The sequence below is a fragment of the Phascolarctos cinereus genome, unplaced genomic scaffold, assembly GCF_003287225.1.
Source record: "Phascolarctos cinereus isolate Bilbo 61053 unplaced genomic scaffold, phaCin_HiC Scaffold_3;HRSCAF=262, whole genome shotgun sequence".
NCBI lineage: Eukaryota > Metazoa > Chordata > Mammalia > Diprotodontia > Phascolarctidae > Phascolarctos > Phascolarctos cinereus.
The window spans coordinates 67,327,240-67,351,152 of record NW_027555736.1 but is presented as its reverse complement, the minus strand read 5'-3'; the positions used below and the strand labels follow the sequence as shown (position 1 = coordinate 67,351,152).

General features: G+C 40.1%; 1 protein-coding gene across 4 annotated transcripts in view; it reads right to left on the bottom strand.

Moving 5' to 3' along the window:
• Positions 1-23,913, bottom strand: part of CPEB1 (cytoplasmic polyadenylation element binding protein 1) — a 71,210-nt gene that overhangs the window by 23,156 nt on the left and 24,141 nt on the right. For all 4 annotated transcript variants that reach the window (XM_020997046.1, XM_020997047.1, XM_020997048.1 and 1 more), the window contains exon 3: positions 13,371-13,559. In XM_020997046.1, the coding sequence (XP_020852705.1) occupies positions 13,371-13,559 (189 nt within the window). The remainder of the gene's footprint in view (positions 1-13,370; positions 13,560-23,913) is intronic.

Sequence of the window (23,913 nt, the reverse complement as noted above, 5' to 3'; positions counted from 1 at the left end):
ATGCTCTGTCTCTCAGTTTTTAGGTGACATACATAGCCAAAATCTAACACTAGTCTATAACTTACCAACTGACCACAAAGTGTCACATAGCCAATAGATTCATCCATAGCAGAGCTAATCTATTCAACAGCTTAAGCAGCACTACTGCATGCCTAAGGATCTTCCAGGATAAAAGTGCCAACTGCTAAGGATCAGAACAAGGACAAGTTAAGGCAAAAGACAAGAATGACTTGGCAAAAAGCACTTGATTCCTTAGCTCCAAAACACCCCAGGAAGCCAACCTGTCAGGACCAGAAGCAGAAAAGAAGGAATGATGGGCAGTTCCAATACAAAAGATACTAGAACAGTGAAAGACCCCAACTGCTCAAAGTTAAATACTACCTAGGGCTAAGAAGAAAGCTCTGCTGGGTACATCAGAAAAGAAGCCATTTCTTAAAGGTTAGAATGTGGCAAGCAAAGTAAGATAATGAGAACCTGGCACAACATTACTATATCCAAAAGAAATCTCTCCAAGATCTATTTTCAATAGCACACTACTCGGTTATAATAAAGATGTCAGATGTTCCAAGTCCCACAGCCATGAGACCCCAGCTCTCATTTGTCAAAACAAAAGGAAAAAGATAAAAATCTCAGCACAGCAACTACCAGTCCTCAAGTCTTTGAATCCACACACCATCTTGCCTGAGCTAATACCTGGAGAAGTAACACATTTAGGTAGCATAAAGCTATTCAAATCTAAAAGTAAATGAGTTCACTAACTTCCTATAATACAGCAGAGGTCCTCAACCTAGGGTTCATGAACTTATATTAAGTATACATACATACATATACATATATATATACATACACACACACACACACACATATTTCTTACAACTATTTCAATGTAATTTGTTTTCTTTGTAATCCTAAATATTTACTTTTTTGCATTTAAAAACATTCTGAGAAGCAGTGTAGGCTTCAAATGCCAAAGGGGATCCATGATGCACAGAAAAAGGTCAAGAACCCGGAATATTGGGAGATGCAATAAGGAAATTTTGGTTTAAAAAAAGGGCCCAGTAGAAAAAAGAAGCTTGTTTCTGAGGTTTAGGGGCAATTTTAAGGTAAGTGTGAAAGGATCATTAAGAAGAAGACAGAATACATGGGGGGGAAAAAGCTATTTCACCTTTTTGCCAATGGCAGCCTTTCCCCATATCATCTTTTCAGGTCCACAAGAAATTCTAGTTGATCCCTATCAGGATTCTATTTCTCTTTATCCTTCCCCTCCATCCTGAGCTATATAGCGAGGGCAGATAGTCCTTTCCAAGACTTTACCATTGGTGTCTTATACCACAGTAACACAGATTAGTATGATGTTCTACAGTATCTTAGTACTTTGTAGAACCTTCATCTTAAGCAAGAGTTCTCAGCAAGCCTGCTTGTTTTTAACATTTTGGTAACTATTTCTAATATAATTGGTTTCTTTCATAATCCTATTTTATTCATTTAAAAAACATTATTTTGAGAAGAGGTCAATAGGCTTCAGACTGCCAAAGGCATCCATGATACAAAAAAACGTTAAGAGCTCTCAGCTAAAAGAATAGCTGTGCCTTTTTTTCCCTCATCAGAAAGTTCCTATTTCCCTCTGAACCCATGCCTCCTGATAACTTCCTCTTTCCACCAAGAGTACCACCCTCCTTGAAATCATCCCCAACTCTTCCCTTTGCCCCAATCCACACCTGCAGTCAGTTTGTCAGGTCTTCTTGATTTCTCCCTCACACAGCTTGGGCCTCAGTACTCTTTTGTTCACTCAGAGCCACCACCTTACCTCTGGCCCTCAAACACCACTTACCCACACTATAGCAATAACCTTAATGGGTCTTCCTGCCTCTAGTATCTCTCCAAAAATGATAAAATCTGGACTGACCACATTACTTAATTGCATGATATACTCCAATATCAACCCCTTTCTGCCATTTAAAGCCCTGAACCCTAGTTCTAAGCATTCTATCTTCTTTAAGTATTACTTTCTTTCACGTACTCTATATTTCAACTAAATTGGCCTTCTTGCCATTCTTCATTAACCACATTCCATTTCCCATCTCTATGCCTTTGCAGAGGTATCATGATAGAAGAGCAACAGCCTCACAGCCAGGAGGACCTGGGCAAAAAATAGCTAGCAAATATTTTATAGCTAGCTTTACAGAGTACCTCAAAGTTTACACGTCACTTGACAAATATCTCCTTTGGTCCTCACAAAACTCCTAGCAGATAGGAGCTATTATCTGCATTTTACAAAGGGGGGAAATTGAGGCTGAAAGAGGTTCAGTGACTTATCCCTGAGTCACACAGCTAGTGTCTGAGGCAGGATTTTAACTTGGATCTTCCTGATCCAAGTCCCATACACCATCCACTGTTCTACCTAGCTCCAAAAGTCCTACATCTGACACATCTTGGTTTTATAACCTTTAAAAATTAGGTCATTTAACTTTTTAGCTCTAAGCAATCACAAAGACTAGGTTGCACAGATGGCAAAATAAAATTCTCATTTGGGGATTTTCTTTTTAGTCAATAAAATCACAGGTCCAATCTCTATCCTATTTCTTTGCACAACACGTCCCCTAAGCCTAGAATGCACACCCTCTTTACTTCTACCTCTTAGAATCAATCCCTAATTTCCTGCAAAGCTCAGCTTGGATGCTACCCAACTATATGATCTGAGGTTGATAGTTCAGCAGGGAGGCTAGTACTATCTTGTATATGCTTTGCATGTTGTTATATGTGTACATCTTCCTTCCTATGATACAAGCTAAGCTTTTTGAGCTCAGAGGCCCACTTTACTTTTGTATCCTTAGGGCCTAAACTAGTGCCTAGAATGCTGGAAAGGTTTTATATGCTATGTAAACATTAACTATTGTTAATAACAGCAATGATCATTGCTAGACAATGACTGCTTCTTGCACAAGCACTTAGCTTTGCCAATTTTTCTGAGGCCACAATACTATTCCTGTTTCAGAAGTAAAGGGTGGGGGCAGGGGGAACCAGACTGAAGTTTTTCCCAACTTAATCCCCAAGCATTTATTAAGAACTGTGGCCAGACACTGTCCTAGGGATACAAAGGCAGAAATGACAGTATCTCTGCCCCCAAGAGGCTTATACTTCACTGGCCCAAGTCCTACATTCTATCACTCCAGGACTCATCTGCCCATCCCAGTGTTGTAAAACGCTAATCCTATCTCAGCTGCACTCTTATTTCACCATAGGATTCTCTGCTCCATGACACAGCTTTCCTAGTAGTTATTACTTAAGCCTTCCACCCAGCTGCCCACTGCCCACCCCCAAACAATGTTTTTAAGATTTGCACCATCAGGACACTGACATGGAAGTTGTTGCTCTAGGACCCTACCTGACAATACCAATTCTCTCCTTTATCAGAAGGTTGTAAGGTGCCATCAACACTTCACATGTAGCAAGAATTTTTCAATGATGTTCTTGCTGACACCCCAGAAACCCTTGCTGCATGACCTTGCTAATCAGAGCCAAGTAACTCATTCTGTACTTGGTCCAATCCCAGAATACTTAAAGCTGCCAAAGTCACAAAATGACAATATGGAATGAGTCCTTGACCTTTATGGCAACCATCTTTTTATTCTTCACTTGACTATATCCTACTTCCCACAGCAACTGTTTAAAACCTCTTACATATAGCTCATTTGTACAATGCTGTAAAGTTTGAAAAATACTTTCAAATCACAGTCTTAAGTACTTCCAAATCACAATCTTGAAGGTATGTAGAACAAGCATCACCTCCACTTTGCAGATACATACATTTAGGCTCTCAGAAGATAATATGTCCATGATCATACAAGAAATGTCAAACTACTGAACACAGGTTTCCTGCCTCCATGTTCATTTTTATATGTTCAATATGCCACAAATACCTCAAAGCCCTAAAACCAGCCAAACCACAACCCTCCCTTTTCCATGAATCCCTTTCCCCTAACTCTAAAGATCATCTAACATAAGCTCCCTTTAATTTCCCTTCTCCAATTTTCTCTGCATCTTTCTCCATATTCCTCTCTCGTCTCATCAGACAACTTAGCACATATGTGCAAAGCACCTCCCCCCTCAATCTCTTTCAGGGCTCCACTCTACAATTATCTGCTTTTATACCCTCTAAGTAATTTGGAACTGATGAGTCAGCTCCCAAGAGTTTAATGATCATCTCTATGCAGATAACTACCAAATGACATATCCAAGTTCAGCCACTCTCTCAACCTCCAGTCCCAGATTTCCAATTGCCTACTGGACATTTCATTCTAGATACTGCAGAGATATCTTAAACTCAACATGTGTTAAGAGACTGAATTTTTCCCCAAACCCTTCCATTTTCCAAACTTCATTATTTCCAAAGGTACCATAATCCTTCCAGTGTCCCAAATTTCCAATTTCAGCATTATTCTCAACTTTCTTTTCCCTCACCCCATATGTTCAATGAGTTGCAAAGTCTTGCCCTTTCTCCCACCTGCCCTATTCTCCCTACTCACATAGCTACCACTTTAGGTCAAGCCTTCAGCCATCACATCACCTCTTACCTAGAAACTGGTGTCCTGTCTCAGACATCTCACCATTCCAGTCTACCTTACGTGTCGCTGCCAGATAGAACATAAGCTCATTGAGAGCAGGGATTATTCTTTGAATTTGTATCCCCAATGTCTAGCACAACACAGAGCACACAGTATGCACTTGAAATACTTACTGATTGAGTACACCTTTATTCCTTCCATTTCCAAGGTCTAAAAACATACTTAGACTTCCACATAAAAAAGAAAGAAAAAGAAAGCCTGCCCTTAACCTTATGTACCCAAGCAATAGGCTTCCTTTCATGGCCAAGTTCTTGAACTCAATGTTTCTACTTCAAGATCAACTCAACCTTAAAAATCTGGCTATGCTGTCAAACTACCAGAATCTTTTCCAAGATTAATGGATATGGAGGTCTAAGCACATTTTTAGACACTGGAGAGGGAAGGAATAAAGCTATATTGGGCATCAAAGGAGAATTATGTAAAATCACTATATAAAAATCAGCTGTTGTTACTATTAACTTGTATTTCTCACTTTTTTGCTTTATGTTGTTATGTATTAATTAATAAGCGACTTGAGACCACAGATCAGATTTTGGTCATCTTTGTAGGATGCTTAGCACGGAGCCCAGTGAATAGGAGACACTGACACATTAATGGAATGATTGTACGACTGCATTAAAATGCTTCTAGCAGGTAGTCAGAAGAGGCCCAAAGTCTATACCCTTTTCTATTGTAAATTATCTAGTTATTGTAGATCAACATCACTGTATGGTTTAGATACAACTGACGCCCAACACAGGGCTCTGAACTACTCCCTCTGGAAATGACGGCTTATTTGATGTGGTACAAAGATACATGACAAAGCAATGTGGCATACGTTACTATGGTAGGCAATGGAAAGAACCAGGTAGAACCAAGTGGAATCCAGCAACATTTAACTGAATTAGCTTTCGAAATTCCCAATTACTCAGGGGTTCAGCCTAACTAAGCATGTAAGAAAGACCAGAGAGATGAAGGATGGCTGCTATTCAGATACTATATGACACTGGAGGGTCAACCCGTAGAGCTTCTAGGTAAACTGACTTGGGCCCAGGACAGGATATATTGCTTTTGGGAAATCTTGTTACCTTGTATAATATATATCAAAATACTTAGTATTCAAAGAACTGAAGCTGAGGATCACCAATTAGCAAAGAAAAGTATACAGTGGTGGCAAGCAGGCTGTACACATTACAAAGAACTACTCAGTAAAAACAGAGTGAAAGCCCAAGAAGTGTGTGATAAGAAAAAAAAGTAAGTGGGTCATGTAATAAGAGGGATAGCCAACAGGTACCCTGACATTTCATTAGTATCCGTAGGATGTCAAGAGAATCTGAGCAAGGCCCCAGCAGCAAATCTATGGAAAGACACGGATCAAAGTAAACGCAACGAAGAATTGTGAATGTGTTTCAATTCATACTGCTGTGGGGTATAAACACCATTAATGACATTAGAGATCCATGTGAGCTCTGCAACATTCACCAGGATATCTAGGTTCTAATTCTAGTTCTGCATTAGACCAAAGCCTCTAGGACAAGTCCTCACCTCTGTGTCTCAGTTTCCCACAAACAATGGAAATGTCCTCTAATAGAACAGAATTGACAATATGAAGACAGAAAAATATAAGTGAAGCAAGATTTTTCTAGCCAAAAGTAAAGGCAACTTGGCATTTTTTTTTAAAAGAGGTCATTCCACTTTGACCCCATTGATTCATGGTCAAAATGCCCATGGAAGCCAAGCCTCTGGGCACCAGCTTAATGAAGTATAAGGCTTCATAACATGATCAATGTTAACTCCTGCAAAGTTAACCAGCAATATACCCATCTTGGGGAGGGAGAGAAAATTAAAAACTCAAAAGCTTATGGAGGGGAATGCTGAAAACTAAAAAGAAATTATTTTTAAAAACTTAACCAGCATTTATATTCAAACAAGTGGCAACAAGGATTCTACTCCTGTCCTAAGATTTTTTGTTAGGATTAGGTATTAGGCACATTCTGATTCATATTAGGTTTAGACTTCTACAGGAGTAAAAGGAAAAGGGCCTTTTGAATTTTTTCCCTCTGTGGGTGAAGCCCTTCATGATCCTGGCTTATAAAGATCATTGCACAGAGTCAGGGCCATGCTGGATGGTTCGGATGTTGCACTTAACACCAACAACAAAACTTCTTCACTCTCTGACCCTTCCTCCTCATCACTTACAGAAAGGCACAGGGAATGCTCAACTTCTGAGGAAAAGAGCCATATTTCCAAGGTCTCCCTGACCCAGTTTCTGGATGTGGAATATTCCATGCCAGACAAATTACAATCAGTGAAATTAGAAGGGCTCTCTTGCCACTGCAAGAGATGCAGGGAAATTCTACCACTGATAGATGTCACAGCTACTACTCTTATCCTTCCCTTAAGCAACCTGCCAAGATCCTAAGGAATCAATGTTAGTTGGAGGAGTTGGTAAATAATACAACTGATAATGTACCCAAAAAGTCTCAATGCCACTTGTTACCATTACAATTATAAAGCACCATAGAAAAGTCACTACATTTTAGAATCCACATTAATTGCAAAAGCTACTCTCTTATGTTTCAGGTTCTCAAGTCCTATAATTCCATCTCAACTGAAAGAAAACTTACCATGCTAGAAAAGTTTGCTTTAAAACCACAACTTAAATCTAGTTTTAACAACTAAAACAGCTCAACGTCTGCCTGATGCAACTGATGAAAAGGAGACACTGTCACTGTAGCCGAGGAACTACTGTCCCTGTTCACATCCAGCCTGTGCCTGGCAGGGGCTGCAGATACATCTCAAGCAAGTCGTGGTGAGCTAAGTGCCTAGAACTGGATTGTAGCTCATTAATACAATAGCACAGAAGCTGTGGGAGACCAAATCAGCAATAATATTTTTAGACTAATTGTTAACTTTCTCTACTTTCATCCTCCTTTGCCAGCTCCTGTGGATTTTACAGCTGAGTCACCACCGGAACTTTCTAATGCATTCCCCAGCAGCACAAAGCCACTAGTGTAGGGAGTGGCAGGATCAGGGTCAGAGAAACAACAAATGCTCAAGCTTTTTAAAAGCCCACATCTACACGTCAGTCATCCAACATGCCCCAATACCACACCAGCCCAAAGCTCATGTAGATAGATGATGGGAATCTGATTTAAAATGAACACCACTGAATAGGACTCTCTTACCACTAATCTAGTCCATTCCCTTCCCCCAACACCTCTGCTAAACAACATTCTTCATCACGTCAATTCCTCAGGTCAGGATGCTTATTCTAAATCTAGGTGAGTGTCCTAGAAGGGGAATATTCTGGTACAGAACTGAGGGGTTTAAATCATTAACAGTGATTCCAGGCCTCAAGTGGGCACATCACCAGAAAGTTATTTATGTAGTAATGTAGGCAAAGGAACAAGAACATACAGTTTTCCTTACTATTAAGAGAAAGGTCTAATAAAGTAATGAGAGTATAACCTGTGGGCTCAATTTTATCCCATTATCTAAAAAAGGTGATACCCAATACATGTCAGACAGCAGCTTTTTTTAAAAAATTAGATGAATGTAAGTGCCACATGGCTAACTCTGTCACACAGTATTAAAACCAACCTAAATACATAAACAATATGGTTTCTTTCCCCAGTACAAAATTCATATAAGCCTTGATTTCCAATACTGAGCTTTGCCACTGTTCCAGCAGTAACTAATTTCCTCCAAGATTTCCCTGAATATATAATTCCATTTCTGCCCCACTCTTCCCCAGCCCAGCTTGATTTCTTCTTTCTGCTAATGTCTGGTCCCATCTAATTTCAAAAGTAATGCTTCTAAATTCCAGATGTTATAAATCTGTACTTCCTATCTTCTACCACAATAACCCATCTCACACCTACTAAAATCATCCCCCAGAGCCCCCAATTATCTTCTTACAACAATGGCTCATTTTTTCTTCTAAGTATAACCAAAGCTTGAAGCCTTATGGTCATTATAGCAATTTCCCTTTTCAAGAACAGACACTGCCCTAATCCCAAATACTCTAAAGAATTGTTGTATTATTAAAATAATAGAAGTATAAGCAACCTTAGCTATCACAGAAACACAGATGAGAACCTACAGTGTGAATTCTGTCCCATCTATACCATCTCCAATAACTCCCCTCACCTTTCCTTGAAGATATCCCGGGATGGGGAATTCACTCCCAACTCTACCAAGGCAGCATACACTGCACTCCTGAATGCTGACTACTACAATAGGCCTCTAAATCCCACCAATTCATCCTACTTGCAGCCCTCTGATGGCTAAAGCAGAATGTTATACTTCTATATGAGGGGCTTTTAACCTTAGAGTCACAACCTACTTTGGCAGTCTGGGGAAGCCTATGAACCCCTTCTCAGAATAATGTTTTTAAATGCCTAAGATAAAATATATAGGGTTACAAAAAAACTGATTATATTTAAAGACAGTTATCAAAAATTAAAAAAAAAAAAGCACAGACCCCACATTATGGAGTCACCTAATTCAAACTCTTACAAACTAGGAACATAAGGTTATGGCATTGTACTTTGCCTAAGGTCACAGATGATGGAGGAGTCAGGACTAGAACTCAGATCTCCCCACTTACATGGCAGTGATCTTTCTATCACGATTCCTTTAGACAAAGAATGGTTTTTAAGTTGTTAAACAAAGTTTTATTGTATTTAAAAATGTAAAAATCATTCTTAGACCCTACCAAAGCAGATTTGACCTTTAGGCCATAGTTTGCCAAACTCTGCTTTAGGTCCTCCCATAATGGCCACTATTCTAGTCCCAGGGACTGGACATACTCCTGCCAATTGATTCGAGAGCAACATTAGCGTCCTGGGCTACACTTAACATTTCTACACACAGAAAATGCTTCCCCCTACCATAAGCTATGCTAACCCAGTGATACACAAAGGGAATTTTCCATCCAGTTAACCTGACATGGTTTTAATCAGTCTGGCTTTGCAATATAGCAATCAAATAGGCAGTGATGACCATGATAGTCCAGATAAGTTAGTTATGTTGATATAAGCAACACATACACATTACATGTTGGTTATTTCTTCCTCAGACCTTGAAATGAGTAAGTACATCAAAACACACACACACCTCAGATTTACAGGAAAGCTCACCTATAGCAACAGTGACATTATCTAAAGGCCTGGAATCCAAGATACTGAAGCAAATACTGATATAGGCTTCATTTTAACAGGTTTCACGTGAAAGGATACTTAGAGGAAAACAGAGCTGTAGCCCCAACCAAGAGTGCTGACAACTCACCCCTTTCCCTAGTCAGTACCACATGGCAGACACTGGGCAAGCCTGGTGATGGGAGCACTAAGGGATTGACTAATCAGAAGTTGAGGCAGGTAGCAGAACTAATGAGATTCATTTTTAGGATCTTACAAGACACTCTTTGAGGAGATATGTGGTCTCCTTTAACATCAAAGGCTCCTTGACCTGAGAATTTTGAATCAAGTTTACTAGCTATTTCTATACCAGGAAGTGAGGCAATCTGTCCAAATGTCAATTCCCCAGATATGACAGTTCTGTTGGTGAATGCTCCTTTATAAAGCTAATGCTACTGAAAGAGAAAAGACTAGGCTGAATCTTCAGTTTCTGTACTTACTGATTTGAGCAAGGATGAACAGAACAGCCCTAACAGGAGAAGCAATCTCCCAAGGCCTCCAGGAAGCCTCACTTCCTTAGCAGAGTGTTTATTCCAACTCTGAAATATAATGAGCCAAAAGAAGGTGCTTGCCAAAGGGCTAACCTCTTTACAGAGGTTTGCTCATAATATGAGCCTTTAAATTAATTACTTTTATGTGAAACTGGACAAGTTTACTTAGGTGGGCAGAAAAAGTATACTATCATTTATTCAATGATTGTGACCAGCTTCCTAAATATTAGTGCCCTGAGCAAGGCTGTAGATGACATCTGTTACATTTACATGTAAGGTAACTTAGTATATTCAAATAGGCTGTCCATTAACCCCACTCCTCCCCCCCAAAAAATTGCTCCTAGACTTAATCTTCTTACTGGGGTTGCTCAGAGCCTCAAGATCTACCCAAAATAAGCCAATCTCCACAGGGATGCAATGAACAAGAAAATTGTACTCAATCCACCCCACCCCAGGATTTAGATGGCAAAGTACTTAGTACATAAGAAACAAGATGGACATAGGTGAAGGGGAGTTCACATGGACAAACCCAAATCAGTACTGACTTGGTAAAGGTGACCAGAAATCCTATAGCAGCTAATAACAGGAAGTTATCTCTTAACATAGATTTGAGGTATTCAAAACAAAACCCCACAGCTGGAAGAGTCTTATCTTTGATGTAGAATTGCTTCAAAGGGCAATTTTTGATTCTCCTGAGTTTTAAACAAATCAGGGATTGTCATACAAAAAAAAATCCTTGGAAGGTTTGAGGGAATGTGAGGGGAGACAGGAGATTAGACAAAATGTCTAAAATCCCTTCTAGAGCTAAGAGTCTAATACTGTAATGAACTTTTTAAAAAATTCTGCTGTATTCTAACCCCTTTATCCCCAAAATGTCTGAATACTTGGGGGTTACAGAAGATGGTTAAACTTACCACAGCAGCAAGTTTCTCTTGGAGGACAAAGCTTCATATCACTGAATACAGACTAACTAAACAATCGTGAGATTTTGGAATCCATTTAGGCACACAACTGAGACTCAATTTGCTTGAAGAGTGTACTACCCAAGTATACTCTCATATCAGATAGCATCACACGTCCAGTAACAACCACATGTCCCATACACTTTTTTCTCCAACCATCTCATTCTGAAGGAGGATGGTTACTGACCTATCAGAACTCCTACTCTCTCTCTCTAAAGGAGTCCATCTAGTCCTAGGGCTAGGGAAGCAGTGTGGGCAAAAAACGTGGGCTGAATGTTCTCACTTTGTTGGTGAGAAAAAGATCTGGTAACACAGCTGGGTGGTAGGAGTTTTACATCCTAATCCAAGGAGGCAGTATACTCATTGGAGGGCTACAAAGAAGGTACATAGTACAGAGACAGAAAAGAAGGAGCTGCCACCAATTCCCAAGCTCTAAGAACAAGGAATGGTGGTTTCAGCAATAAATGCTATCTTGTCTATGACAAATTAAAATGTCCCATTATAAGGGCATAATGTCCATGTGGGGCTGCTCACTGTTTCACAGCCACAGGCTATAGCTCTTACTAGTACAGTTATGTGCTACTGATCATAAGACTGTCTGGGTAGGAAGCATAAATTAGGACTCTACTACTATTAAAATAGCTTAAACCAAAGCAACTATGCCACTGAGGTAAGAAGGAGAAGACAGAAGAGCACATTCCACTGCCCAATTCTAGAGCAGAGAGGCCTTCACCATCTAGCAAGTAAGCTTAAAGCTAGCACCTTCTGTGACACTTTTAAGTGAAGCTAGAACAAAAGAAAGACATGGGTTTACAACATCATCTTTCATATCTAAACACTAAGGAAGGGCCATAAGAACCTTAGGCCTAAAGATTCTACCCATCATCAATGATTTGATCCCAAAAGAAGTATGATAAAGTTGCCAGTCCTCCCAAAAAGGCTGGGTACTGCAGATTGACTACTCAATGAAACCCAACGCTACCTAGGAAGGAACAGAGGGAAGAGGTCAAATAATCAGAGTATATCCTCTTCTTCACCCAAATTTTAAAGCCTCTTTTTCAAAACTCTACCCCACCCGCCTTTTTTAATCGAAACTACTGATTGGACACTAAAATGCAAAGACATACAAATCCATAAAGCTTTGTAAAGCACTTGAAAAGACTTGCAATTAGCAGCTAAAGGTAGGCCTGTCTCTTCCCCTCCCTCCAAAAAAAGAGGCCAAAACAACACTGCCACATGCGGGGGGGGGGGGGGGGTTGCGCACTAATGGGTATAATAAGAAGCATCTCCTCCACTAAAGCCACAAAGGCTTAAAGGTCGTTTTCTATCCCACCCCCAGCTGTGCGCCCCCCCCAAGACATTTTCAAAGTTCTTAAGTTCCTGTTACTTAGTCTAAACTGGGTTTAGTCAATGATCCTTCATTGAAAGTAACATGAGAAAAGAGTAAAAGGGGAAAGAAGATGTGCTTGCCCATCAATTGTATACAACTGGGACCTTTGGGATAAGGGGTGGGGCCCCAAGTTAGAATTTCCTTCTATACCTGCCCCCAAACCATCAACTCTAAAGGTCAAGTCTCCATCTCCCACTAACAAATGAATGCTAAATGCAGCATAGCTGCAAGATCAGCAAGTTAAAATCGTCCCGTGCTGATATTCTGAGACCATTCTTCCCCCCCCCATCTCCCTCTCTCCCCCCCCCCACACTTTACATATTACTTAAATAAAAAATTAGAGTGACATCAAATGCTCAACTCCCTCCCTCCTTCCCCTCCCCCCACCTAAAAGTGTTTTGCTACATCATCTCCAAGATGGAACTAGGCACTTGTGGGTTACTTTAATAATTTCTAGAAAAAAAAGACAAACATTAGTTGCCTTCCTATCACTTGCCCATAGACCCTCCGAAGTATAACAACTTTGGGCATTAGTAATATTGAAAGAAAAAAAGGCTCTCTCTACAAACACAAGCTGTTTTTCTCACATTCTCATCTCTGCAAAACAACTCCATGATAACAGAGGATGAAGACAGGGAAAGAGAAAATCCGACAACTGTTGCTGAAGATATCAGCTGCACACACACCCCCACCCCCCACCTTCCAGGCCCCAATTCACTCACCCGATTGTGGGCTCCTCTGTGCTGCAGCATCAGAGTCCTGGGTACTCCATGGTCTGTCCCACCCTGTCAAGCTGAGGGACTGCAGGCCAAGGCACAGATCATTTGCATCCGGGAGGCCCCGGGAAGATTCTTGCGCAGAGGTGGGGAAAAGCATCCTGCTTGTAACTGTTCCTTCAGAGTCTGGGAAGTCTGTTTTAGATAGAACAGACAAGAGCCCAAGAGTTAAGGATGCTGTTTAAAAAAAAAATGTGTGTGTGTGTGTGTGTGTGTGTGTGTGTGTGTGTGTGTATTTTACATATATTATATGTGTTTAGCTGTCTATATTATATATATTAAAAAGAGTTTCCTCAAGGTGCAGGCTTCCAATCCAGGCTGTCAGGGTACTGCAGCCACTGTCCCAGCACTTTTAGGGCGTCAGGTCTAGAGACGTTGCCATACAACCTCCCACCCCCACCCCACATACACCTATCCCGTCTGCATTACTGACTGGGCCAGCATGTGATCAGGCTGCTGATGCGTACCCCGCTGCCAGTGACATCAGCAAGGCATGCAATAGAGCGGCATCATCTCCTAGAACTAGAGGGATGGGGAGGGGAGGAAAAGCAGCAAGGAGGAGACTTCCCTTCCAGAGACAAGACAGCACAGCAGACAGGAAGAAAAAAGGTGCAGTTTGTCTCAGCCAAGCCAGAAAGGCAGCACAAACAGGCCCGTGAGGTATAGCAGAGCTGCTGCTGGCAGCCACTGGCTTAAAATCCTTTGACCACGGTAACAAGAGCACCCCGACAAAGACTGAACCCAATGCTTGTTTGCTGCTGCTCTACTCTAGTCCCCTCCCCTCCCTGAAAACCAAAAACACTTTAGTCCTGGACACTCTCCAGCTGCCGGCTTGAGCCCTGATTTAGCAGCCCAATGCAAAGCTTCACAATTCTGCTAGCATAATCTATTTGCTTCAGTTTGGCCCCAGTACCTCCCTGACTGCACTGCTTACCACTGAATAATGTGGATAACCTTCAGAAAACCAAAATGCAAGCCCCAGACCTTAAGCACCTAATGCTGTAGGGCTAATCTTAAGCCAAGAAAGGTGGTCAGGGTAACTGGTACCCCTTCTTAAGAAGGGTGCATGCTAGCTGTAGATCACTGCCATATTTCATATGACATTTCCCTATAACTTAGGCGGCAAGAGAAACCCTGTCTAGAAGAGCCCCTCCTTATACAACCAATCTCCTTCTTGCCCCAAGTAGGGTATACACTCTCACTGAATAGCCACATATCCACAAGGGAGGTTTCCTCTCTTTTGTGACTCCTAGGAAGGATACACATGCATCAAGACTAAGAAAATATTATGTGTTTAGGATCTGAAATGACAGACGCTGCAGGTTGTTAAATCCCACAACAAACATTCCATAGACAAGTCTGAATCACTAAAAAGATACCTGCTAACTAAGCTGTCTAGAAAGCAGAAGAAATCAAAACTTCTCATCACGTCTTCTCTTCTTAATCCAAAGGTGAGCCTTGAGTACTCTATGGCTATTCCTAGCTTAGTACAGCAGCAATCACTCCTTATTGTGAGGGTCAGGAAGCACAACAGGGGAGCTATCACTACTTTTAAATGGAACCAAAGAAAGCCCTTGTTCTTCCTCAATGCCCCACTCATCTCTTTATACTTAACCTTCACTGCCCCACCCTGCTCCCAACACTCTTTGTAGTGCACAGTCTACTTCTAATCTAGTGAGGTTGCCAGTCAAGAGGTATAGTCCTCCATTATGTATATGCTGACAGGCACGGTCAGTCCCCTATACAATTAGATAAAATACTGAACCAGGTATTTATCTTCCATGAAAAATAACTGCCTAACTATCTCCCCTTCTCTCTGAAGATACTGGCCTATGACACTGATCCTCCACTAACTATTTTTTTAACACCGTTTTTCCTATAGAAAAGATGTACTGATAGAATACAAGCCCACCCAAGACCGCTAGCCACATAAAGCGTAGGTCAAGGACAGATGGTTCTGAGGCAGCTAGATGGAACAAATGTCACAGGAGATCTCCCTATGTAACCTACAGTGGGGAGAAGCAACCAGCATATAAACAGCATCATGAATTCTATTGTGCTGGCAGGGAAAGAGGGGAGAGAAAATGAAAAAGGCAAGAACAGTTCATCTCCTGCAGAAGCAGCTGGCACCACGCCTCCTGCAGCACTCCCTGTATAGGTGCCCAAGCTAATGGAATGGAGAGAAAGAAGAATCTTTGTGGCTGACTGAGGTAGATTTATTTGGGATTTAAAATCCCCATGGGTTTAAAGCTGGAAGGGATCTTAGTTCATCTAGTGTAACTTTCTCATTTTACAGATGTGGAAGCTAAGACCCAGAGATGTTCAAGTGACTTGTACAAGATGACAAGGCTAGAAGCATCAGAGGCAAGCTGCAAATGCAGGTCCTGACTCAAAATCAGATTTCTTCCACTGTACCAAAGGAGTTCCTTCCAAGATATTTAAAGGCTGATGCAACCATGTCATCTTAGCTGCTGCAAGCAACTCCCCATGACTGCAGAAAAACACTCCTCATCCTGTGATGCATTATGTACACAAATACACCTTTACTCAGAAATAGAGCATCTTTAAAATAAACCTTTCTCGCATGTTTTTTCTAACAGGCTAGATAAGATTCTCTCTACTGCTACACCATCACAAATTTCTTGGGACCTCATTCCAATGTACCCCTCACCTTTAGGAAACATTCTGTGGCTTAAAATATTTTGCTTCTCACTTCTAGGGCTGTATCCCAAAGAGATCATACAAATGGGAAAAGGACTCACATGTACAAAAATATTTATAGCAGTTCTTTTTTCGGTGGCAAAAAAATGGAAATTGAGGGAATGCCCATCAACTGGGAAATGGCTGAACAAGTTGTGGTATATTAATGTGATGGAATGCTATCTTGCTGTAAGAAATGATGAGCAGGCAGACTTCGGAAAAACCTGGAAAGACTTGTACGGACTGGTGTTGAGTGAAGTGAGCAGCACCAGGAGAATGTTGTACATAGTAACAGCCATGTTGTGAGACGACTAACATTGACAGACTTAGCCCCTCTCAGCAGTGCAAGGATCTAAGACATCTCCAAAGGTCTCATGATGAAAAATGCTATCCACATCCAAAGAAAGAACTATGGAGCTTGAATGCAGATGGAAGCATATTAATTGCTCTTTTTTTCTTCTGTTTTGTTTTGTTTCTTCTTTCTGGTGGTTCCTCCTATTGGTTCTCATTCTTCCTTACAATATCACTAATGTGAAAATATGTCTAATAGGAACGTATATGTATAGACTATATCAGAGTGAGTGCCATCTTGGGAAGGGAAGAGGGGAGAGAAGTGGAGAAAATTTAAAACTCAAAAGCTTATGGAAGTGATTGTTGATAAATCAAAATAAGTTAATAAAATAAATAAAAATATTTTGCTTCTACTGTTCTCTCTTTACAGCATCTTTAAAATTCTTCAGTAATTCTGTTTCATCAACTTATCTCAATTCATCTGCCCTCAATTAAATAGGTTTGGGGTTTTTTTGTTGTTGTTTTTTAACTGAAGATTTTGTGAGACCAGACTATTAGTGAGCCTCGAGAGACTTGAGGGTTTGGACTTGCTCAGAGAGAAACCAATCTGTAGGGTCTTCCAGGAGAATTTAAGCCACCTGAGGGCAATGGGTTTTTTAGCTTTGAAATTCCAGCACTTAGCATAATCCTTGGCACATAAATATGCTTGTTGAATTAAGCAAGAAGTCTCAAGCTAGGGATTGCTAAAGTGAAAGTGATGCTTTATTAAGATTAATTTGGTAATAATATATAATTTGGTAGTAGTATATGCACCAGAATGGGAAGAGGAATTAGCCAGAATGGGGAAAGGGGCTCCCCAGTAAGAGAAGATTTGCAGTAATTCAGAGCTAGAACTTTTTCTACTATAATGGAGAGCTGACATAATCTAAACAGTGAACTTGCTACTTGGAAATCATTAAGATCTATATGTGGAGTGAGAAAAGCAAGAGTCAAAACACCAGAAGTATCAAGCCTAAAGGTACATATTGTCTTATAGACTGGTTAGAGAGCCGAACTGAATTCAGACCAGAGGTTGGGGATGAAGAGAATACAATCATAAAACCATTATAAAAGAAAGGTGCTATCTCAAAAGGAATTTAGATAGAAAAGAACAGAAGACTTCACATCATGGGAATACTCAAATAAGAGGAGAGGAGATTCACCCAAGAAGAAATTTATCACAAAGTTACTAAAAAAGATAACAGAAGTCACAGAAATGGGTGGCATAAAAGTGCTGGATCTAGAGTCAGAAAGACTCTAGTCTTAGTGCCTCAAATCCTTCCTAGCTAGGGAACTCTAGGTATATCACTTAATTTCTCTCAGCCTCAGTGTACTCAACTGTAAAATGAATGAATGAGAAAGTATTTATTAAGCACTTAGTATATGCCAAAAGCTGTTAAACCCTGGAGATACAAATGTAAAAAGCAAAACAATCTCTGCTCTCCAGGAGAAATGACATTAGGAAATAATGCAAAAGAATATTTGGTTCTGAGGGCACGGGGCAGATAGGTGACCTAACAGTTTTCTGTCTCACTGGAAATATTTAAAGTTGATTCTTATTTCACCCACACTATATGAGCACTCAGCCAAGATGGGTTCTGGGTACCTGGGAGTTGTAGGATATTATATGCTACAATAATGAGGATAAATCAGAGTTGTGTTAAATATTACTACTGTTGTCATAAAAAAGGAGAATTACTGCTCGTGTCAAATTTTCCAAACATACAGATGAAACATGTAAAATGGCTAAGGATAATTTAAAAAAAAAAACAATACAATGAGTTAAGAGAAATCTAAAACATAATTCCAGTAGAGTAACCTCCACAAGTATAAGCAGTTCCTCAGTCAAAAATAACTTGTCCACAAAGACTATTAAAATAGAAGAGTAGCAAGTGATAAATGAAATCAGAATTTAAATAAGAGCTCTTGAAGGAAAAATACTTCAGAACAGAAGGTGGAAAAATTTACTTAAATAAAGAGCTCCACAGAAAATAAAATGCAGTAATCACAGACTCCATTAGGCAAGAAAAGTAAGAAAATACAGGGTACCTACAACCAAAACCAACTAACTTGGAAAACAAATACAGCTATTTTAAGAACCAAGAGATCAAATACCAAGGAACCACAGTCCTACAAGATGTGTCAGAAAACACCATCAAGGACAGCAAATCATGGTATATGATATTCCAAAAAGTAAAAGATAAAGGCTTACAACCAAGAATACCTTCCCTTGAAAAACTGATCATCCTGTGGGGATGGGGGAGGAGGATGGGGCCTTTAAAGGAACAGAGTATTTTCTAGCATTTCTGATGAAAAAAGCAGTACTGAATGGAAATTCTGAAATGCAAACACTGGAATCAAGACCAACATAAGCAGGTAAATAGCATATAAGCAATTGGTAAAGGCTAAAAAATGAAGTGCTTTACAATCTGATAGGAAAAGAAGAGGTAAGAGTCCCTTCAGAATCCCATTCTAGAAGAGTCACAAGAGAAGCAAAGTAACATACAAACACAGGAAAGAGGTAGGAGTTTTGTTCTTTTCTACTGATTGTAGTTAAGGGAGGAAAGAAAAAATGGGGAAAAGGAGTAAAGGAATACACCAGTGAAGAGAAGGAAAGGGAATAAACAATTATTAAGCACCTACTATGTGCTGAGAATTTTGCTAAGCACTTGACAAATTTTATCTCACTTGGTCCTCACAACAACTCTGTGAGATAGGTGCTATTATGATTCTCATCTTACAGCTGAGGAAATTGAGGCAGAGGCAAAGGGGCTTGCCCAGGGTTACAAAACTAATATCTGAGCCCTAACTCAAATCTTCTTCACTCTATGCCTAACATTCTATCCACTGTGACACCCAGCTGCCTCTGGAGAGGCAAGAAATGGGAAAGAACATTACTGGAGTTCAAGAAAATAAGAGCCAATATGCAAAGAGGAAGGAGCATGGAAAGTAGTAATTTTGTGATCCTCACTCTTCATGAAAGGAGGTGTGAACATGAACACTCTACACATGCAAACGCCTGAGTGCATGCGCTTGCATGTGAATACACACATGCACCCCTTGCAGAAAAATGCATGCAATCCAAAAAGGAAATAAGGAGGGATAAGAAAAGGAGAGAGGTGGAATTTAAGAGTAAGGGCAGATCCAGGACAAAACAGTCACACAAAAACTATTACTGACTTTGGAGGTTAAACCATAAAGGAGGATAAAATAATCAAGTAAAAGAACCACAGATCAAGTCTGAGCTGAAGTGAGAAGCAGCAGAAGAGTAGGAACAGACCACTTCAAGTATAGATTACTAATGGTGATCAAATAAATTCCTTCTTTTATCACCTCCTTTGAAAAGGTAGAAAGGAGGGACAAAGTAGGAAAACATGACAAGATGAAAGGTATTACACAATTAACGACTAGAGCCAGGTATGTGAATGGGATAAGCTCATTTGTGAAACTGGATGAGGCAGCAAAATAAATTAGATAGCAGAACCTAATGATATTTTGTTTAAAGGAAACGTGAAACAAAGATTTGCCAAGCTAAGATGTAGTGTTAGAGCAGAATTTATTATACCTCAGGTAAAAATCAAGGAAAGAAGGATTGCAGCAATCAATCTCAAACAAAGCAACAGTTTAAAAAAAAAAAGACATGATCAAAAGTGCTGAAAAACTATTATATTTAAGGGCACCAAAGGCAATGAAATAATCTAATATGTATGCACGATATAAAATAGCATCTAAATACTTAAAGGAAAAGTTACCCAAATTAAAGAGAGAAATAGAAAAATTGTAGTGAAAGACCTCATTGTGGCCTTTTCAGAACTAGACAACATAAAAGTTAAATACTTGAAGACACTTTTAGAAAATTTAGGGAGCAGAGCCAAGATGGCAGAGAGAAGCCAGGAGCTTCCCCCAGTTTCTCTCACAATGTTGAATGAAGCCTCTAAAAGAATTCTGGACTGACAGAATCCACAAAAAGATGGAGTCAAACAATTTTCCAGCCCAAGATGACTTAAGACTTCAGGAAACATCAGTCTCACTTTGGTAAAGGGAGAGAGGAGCCCAGTGCTGCCAGTGTCTGGGCAAGCCATTGGGAGGCTCTTAGCTACGGGACAGATCGGCAACTGAGGCCTGTCCATCCTGGCCCACCAGGCGAGTGGCATAGCAGAGCAGCTGTGAGGCCTCCAGCCCCAGCACAGAACCCAGGATACCACGGGTTCAACGACGCCAGGTCACCCTACCACAGTGGGCAAGCCGTCAGTCCCAGACACCCCAGCACAAAAAGCCACTGATCAGGCCACTAGCCCCCAATGCAAGAAGCTTGGGATGATGCTCCCTGTACCCCAAGAGCAGACCTCAACTTTTAAAAATGAGCAAAAAAGAGTCCTAACCACAGAAAGCTACTATGGCGACAGGAAAAATCAAAACAAAATCAGAAGAGAACAATGTCAAAAGCTTTCCCCCAAACCCCTCCAAATACCTTTAAATAATGAATCTAAACAAATTCTAGAGCACCAGAACCCACAAAAAGATGGAGTGAAATTTTTTTCCAGCCCAAGACAACCTGGAAGGTTAGCAGGAAAGGCCTGTTGCACCAAGGTGAGAGAGGAGTAACAGTCCAATGCAGGACACGCCAGCACAGACCAAACCCCAGCAATCATAGATAAATCCTTGGGAGCCATTGAATCAGCAGCAATAGTGGCTACTTTCAGAGCTCTCAGCCCAGACAGAGGTCCAACAACTGGTCAGAAGGAGGTAACAGTGGTCTCTTTGCTAGCACTGAGGCAGAATGTTGTTGCTTTGTCCACACCTGGATCAGGGACACAGTTCCAGGTGGCAGTCCCAGGGAAAAAAGAAGCACTAGCACAACAGAGCTTGTGGCCACAGTGAGCAGGGACTCCTCATAGTTCCAGGGCAGAAGAGTGCTTGTGGTCACTCACAGAACAACGCATAGGCCAGGAGAGTAGTATACATCTCTTCTTAGATCATACTACACTGGAAGAACTGAAAACTTACAGGTCCCTAGGAAGTATCTCTGAAAAGAGCTGCACAAAATCCCTGAAGCTTGGGACCGTGTGCTCTCCACCCCAGAAGCAGAGCCCTACTTTGACAAAGAGTTCAGTCAAAGTGATAGGCTCGGAAAATGAGTAAATACAGAAAAAAATTCTGACCAAAGAAAGTTACTATGGTGACAAGGAAGACCAAAACACACACTCAGAAGAAGATAGCAAAGTGAAAATTCCTACATCCAAAGCCTCCAAGAAAAATATGAACTGGTCTCAAGGCATGGAAGAGCTCAAAAAGGATTTTGAAAATCAAGTAAGAGAGGGTAGAGAAAAAATTGGGAAGAGAAATGTGATATAAGAAAATCATGAAAAGAGTCAGATTGGTAAAAGAGACAAAAAAAACCTGAAGAAAATAACACCTTAAAAACAGATTAGGCCAAACGCTGAAAGAGGTAAAAAAAAAAAAACCACCCAATGAGGAGGAGAATGTCTTAAAAAAGCAGAACTGGCCAAATGCAAAAAGAACTACTGGATGCAGCTAGGTGGCACAGCGGGTAGAGCACCAGCCCTGAAGTCAGGAGTACCTGAGTTCAAATCCGGCCTCAGACCAAACACTTAACACTTACTAGCTGTGTGACCCTGGGTAAGTCACTTAACCCCAATTGCCTTTAAAAAAAAAAAAAAAGGAAAAAGAACTACAAAAGACCACTGAAGAAAATAATTCCTTAAAAATTAGATTTGAGAGCAAGTGGAAGCTAATGACTTTATGAGAAATCAAGAAACATTAAAATAAAACCAAAAGAATGAAAAAATAGAAGAAATGTAAAAGAGCTCACTTGAAAAACAACTGACCTGGAAAACAGATCCAGGAGAGATAATTTTAAAATTATTGGACTACCTGAAAGCCATAATAAAAGAAAAAGCCCAGGCATCTTTCAAGAAATTATCAAGGAAAACTGTCCTGATGTTCTAGAATCAGAAGGTGAAATGGAAAGAATCCACTGATTACTTCCTGAAAGAGATCCTAAAATGAAAACTCTAGGAATATTACAGACAAATTCCAGAGCTCCTAGGTCAAGGAGAAAATATTGCAAGCAGTCAGAAAAAAAAATTCAAATATCGTGGATCCATAATCAGGATAACACAAGATTTAGCAGCTTATACATTAAAGATTCAGAGGGCTCAGAATATGATATTCCAGAGGGCAAAGGAACTAGGATTACAACCAAGAATCACCTAACCCAGCAAAACTCTTTAGGGGAAAAATGGAAATTCAATAGATTCAATGAGAGCATTTTCAAGCATTCTTGATGAAAAGAGCAGTGCTAAATAGAAAATTTGACTTTCAAATACAAGAATGAAAAGCAGCATGAAAAGTAAACAGAAAAGGGAAGTCAAAAAGAACTTAAGGTTAAACTGTTTACATTCCTACACGTGAAGAAGATACTTGTAACTCCTAAGAACTTCCTCATTCTTAGGGCTGTTAGAAGGAATACAGACAGAGGGCAAAGGTATGAGTTGAATACCAAGGGATATCTAAAAAAAGAAAATTAAGGAGTGTTGCAGGAATGTACTGGGAGAAAGGGAAATGTAGAAGTAGAATGGGGTAAATTATCTCACATAAAAGAGATAAGAAAAAGCTTTTTACAGCAAAGGGGAAGATAGGAAAGGTGAAAGGGGCAGTGAATCATCAGAATCGGCTCAAAGAGGGAATAACATACACAATCAGTTGGGTAAAGAAATCTATCTCACCCTATAGTGATGTAGGAGAGGAAGGGGAAAAGAAAAGGGAGGGGGGAGATGACAGAAGACAAGACAGATTGAGGGAGGTGGTAGTCAGAAGCAAAACACTGGTGAGGAGGGACAGGGTGAAAGGGGAGAGAGAGAAAAATATAAATAGGAAAAATAGGATGAAGGGAAATACACAGTTAATAATCATAACTGAATGTGAATGGGAAGAATTCTCCCATCAAATTGGAATGGATAGCAGAGTGGATTAAAAAACAGAATCCTACAATATGTTATTTACAAGAAACACACACAGAGCAAAGGTAAAAAGGCTGGAGCAGAATCTATTGTGCTTCACCCAAAGTTAAATTAAAAAAAAAAAAGTAGGGCTAGTGATCTTGATCTCAGACAAAGCAAAAGTAAAGACAGATCTAATTGAGACAAGGAAAGAAACTACATCTGGATAAAAAGTACCATGGACAATAAAATAATATAAATAATAAACATACATACACCAAGTGGTATATAATCCAAATTCTCTGAGAAGTTAAGTGAGTTACAGGAAGAAATAGACAGCAAAACTATACTAGTGGAGGACCTCAACCTCCTCCTCTCAGAACTCAATAAATCTAACCACAAAATAAACAAAAAAGAAGTTAAGGAGAGGAATAGAATTTTAGAAAAGCTAGATATGACAGACCTCCAGAGAAAACTGAATGGAGATAGAATGTAGC